Consider the following 2,978-nt stretch of genomic DNA (forward strand, 5'->3'; position numbering starts at 1 on the left):
GTTAAGGCCCGAGGCCTCTTCAGCTGAGAACGTTGTTAATCGGCTTTTCCACTGAGCAAAAGGAAACAAAAGTGTTTATTTCTCTCTTTGGGACGTGTCAAGGACGTTTACCGTACCCCTCCGTGCCCCCCGTGGTGTGCCAGGGAGGACTCTGCTAGCACACCAGGGAAGAGGACTGCTCTCCTTTAAGAAGCCGTGGCTGCTCCTCTAAAAGTGGTTAAACCTGAGAAGAAGGTAATTATTTTGTTTGAAAAGTATCTGAAGCTGCTGAGGCAGCTGGAGCTTGAAATGAGGTGGAAATACATCTGGAAACGAGGTGGGAACGAAGTCTGGGAAGACTAGAGCTGGAGAAAGTGTCAGACGAACAGCATCGGAGTCCTGTGCGTGGAAGTGCTGCTCCTAACGCAGCTTTCTGAGGGTTGTCCTGCTCCTGCAGACCAGCCAGGCTCTTCCTCTGGACAATACAGCGGATCCATGAACAACTGGGGTATGGTATACAATCAGCTGATTGTATAGATCCCTCTGTTGCAGTAGGTGTCCCATGATCTGTCATGCAGCCTTTAGGCTACGTAAAGGTTTGGTAGCGTTTAATTTTTCACTTAACGGTGATGAGCAGTAAGTCGATTGTTTTCAAGGATGCTGGTGCAAAGGCAAAGCGGAGCTCTCCCGCCTCTTGCGGTCTCTGAAGTTGTTTTGAGGGGAGCAAATCTTCCCCCTCTGCAGTGCTGGGCTGCCCACTCCTGACATCCAGTAACGGTGTTTAAATGTCAGCGGTGACAGCTTGGTGTTAGTTGTTCTGAAAAGGCTTTTAGAGGAAAGCGCATGCAGGAAAATTCAAAGTTTAAATAAAATTAAATGAAGAAGAAAGAATAGTGGGTTTAAAGATTAGAGCATTACCAACTGGCTGGGACTGTTTCTTTAGGTAGTGAACAACTGTTGCATCTCAGGTTTGGGCTGCGTGTTTGCAGCCTTCCACTGACATAAAAAGGAAGTCTGCTGCTTGTAAATACTGTGTTGTCTGAAAGTCATATCCTACTCCAGGGAGGTGGTAGTTTTGTTTTTTAAGGAAAGAGGAATTTGGTCCTCACACTATAAAGTATGGAGGATGCCTCCATTTAAAGCAGAAACGTTTGTTTCTTTCCTAGCATTAATACATAGGTTCAGCGGCTCAAAATCTCTCTTTCAGGTGGTGTACCGACAGATATAAAATGTCGATGGATATAACTTTCCTCGGCACAGGCTCGGCGTATCCCTCTCCAACAAGAGGAGCATCGGCATTAGTGCTTCGCAGGGAAGGGGAGTGCTGGCTCTTCGACTGTGGAGAGGGAACTCAAACACAATTCATGAAGAGCCGTCTCAAAGCAGGTTTGTGCTGTTGGAAGGTATTGTGATGAGGGAAGGGGAAAAGTTTCATGAGATCCAAACAAAATACTTTGTCCTCGTGTTACTTAAATACATGCTAAACATGCATGAGCATCTGAAGGTGCTGGTATGGGTGGCAGTTGCTGAACCTGCTGTGCCGTAATCCTTGGTTGCCCTCTGGTAAGGAATTGTGTTTGAGAACCAAACTCTGCTGAATTATTTTCTTAGGCTTTGTAATTTCTAACATGGGCCACGGACCAGCTTTAAACTGGCAGAGTTTGTATTTGTCTGAAGACAGTTTTAGACAATACCTGCTGTGAGTCTTCCTGTCAATAAATGTTGTGTTTTTGTTTTCAAGTAAAGTTGAGTGTATTGGTGGTACCTGTTACATTTTGGCAAATAAAATAGAAACCAAACTTACCTTCAATAGCTGCACTTTTGCAGTCTACAGCGGCAAGAGCAGACTTCAGACTCTCAAGTTATAAAGATGGAATTACCACTTATAAACAGAAAACTGACCTCCTGCTCCCCCAAAATCTGAAGCTATCAGGGGATTTAATCACCAAGTGAACAGACTGATTTTTACTAAATTGTTCTTAAAACAAAGAGATTCTGTCCTTCCTATTGCCTGTTCCTAACAGCTGCTGGAGAAAATGCCTTACCACAAGGAAGTGGGAACTCAGCTAGCAGAGGAGACTGAGGCAGCCTGATTAAAGTACACGTCTGTAATGAGAGAAAATTCTGGGCTTTTTTTAATCTAGCAAGGGCAGGGCCCAGCGCCGGGGAACTGGAGTGAGACAAACACAGACACAAAACAAAGCCCAAGTCTTTAAATGCAACTTTTAATCTGTTCAAAACAAACCAGTCAGGAACTGTGGGGTTCTTGCTTTTTAAAAAACTTTGAAACCAAACCTGCTTTTTCTTTTTTTTTTTTTAAATTAAGATCATTTCATGTGATAAATTCAAAACTAGGAACAACAAAAATTCCACTTTATGTTTCTCATGCGTCCACAGTTTCCCTGTAACTTATCAAAGCGCAACCACTTTCCAGCATTTCTTTGTGTTTTGATATGGCAGATGTCACCAGTTGATTCTGTTCCATGCTTGTAGCAAATGTCACCAGTTGATTCTGTTCCATGCTTGTAGCACGTTTTGCTTAGAAGCAGCTACAACTTTCATATTTTCTTGAAAAATCAAGCCACAATAAATGTTCTGTGGCACCTGGTCACTACTGTGGGAAAAAAAATACTTTGTGCTTTGCGTTTTATTTCTTAAACACTCGTCTTGTTTTCATTTCCCTCCTTCCTTAATTTCCTACTTCTTGCCAAAAAGTTATTATTTCTGAGTTGTTATGGTGTACATTTATTGTCCTGTCTTTTTCTGGTTTGTTTTTCCTTTCCTGCTGTTCTAATCAATAGGCAGAATTACCAAGATTTTCATAACTCATCTTCACGGTGACCACTTTTTTGGACTTCCTGGCCTGCTGTGTACAGTTAGTCTCCAAAGCAGCCCTGACCCAAACAAATCACCTGTTGATATTTATGGACCGTTGGGACTACGAAACTTCATATGGAGGAGTATGGAACTCTCCCACTCCGAACTTCTGTTTCCCTACC

At 42.9% G+C, this 2,978-nt stretch overlaps 1 protein-coding gene across 1 annotated transcript in view; it reads left to right on the forward strand.

Moving 5' to 3' along the window:
• The first annotated feature begins 1,208 nt into the window (after positions 1–1,208).
• Positions 1,209–2,978, forward strand: part of ELAC1 (elaC ribonuclease Z 1) — a 3,125-nt gene continuing 1,355 nt past the window's right edge. Inside the window, exons 1-2 of the mRNA XM_010291504.1 lie at positions 1,209–1,365; positions 2,781–2,977. Of these exons, the coding sequence (XP_010289806.1) occupies positions 1,209–1,365; positions 2,781–2,977 (354 nt within the window). The remainder of the gene's footprint in view (positions 1,366–2,780; position 2,978) is intronic.

This window comes from Phaethon lepturus, unplaced genomic scaffold, assembly GCF_000687285.1.
Source record: "Phaethon lepturus isolate BGI_N335 unplaced genomic scaffold, ASM68728v1 scaffold42697, whole genome shotgun sequence".
Classification (NCBI taxonomy): domain Eukaryota; kingdom Metazoa; phylum Chordata; class Aves; order Phaethontiformes; family Phaethontidae; genus Phaethon; species Phaethon lepturus.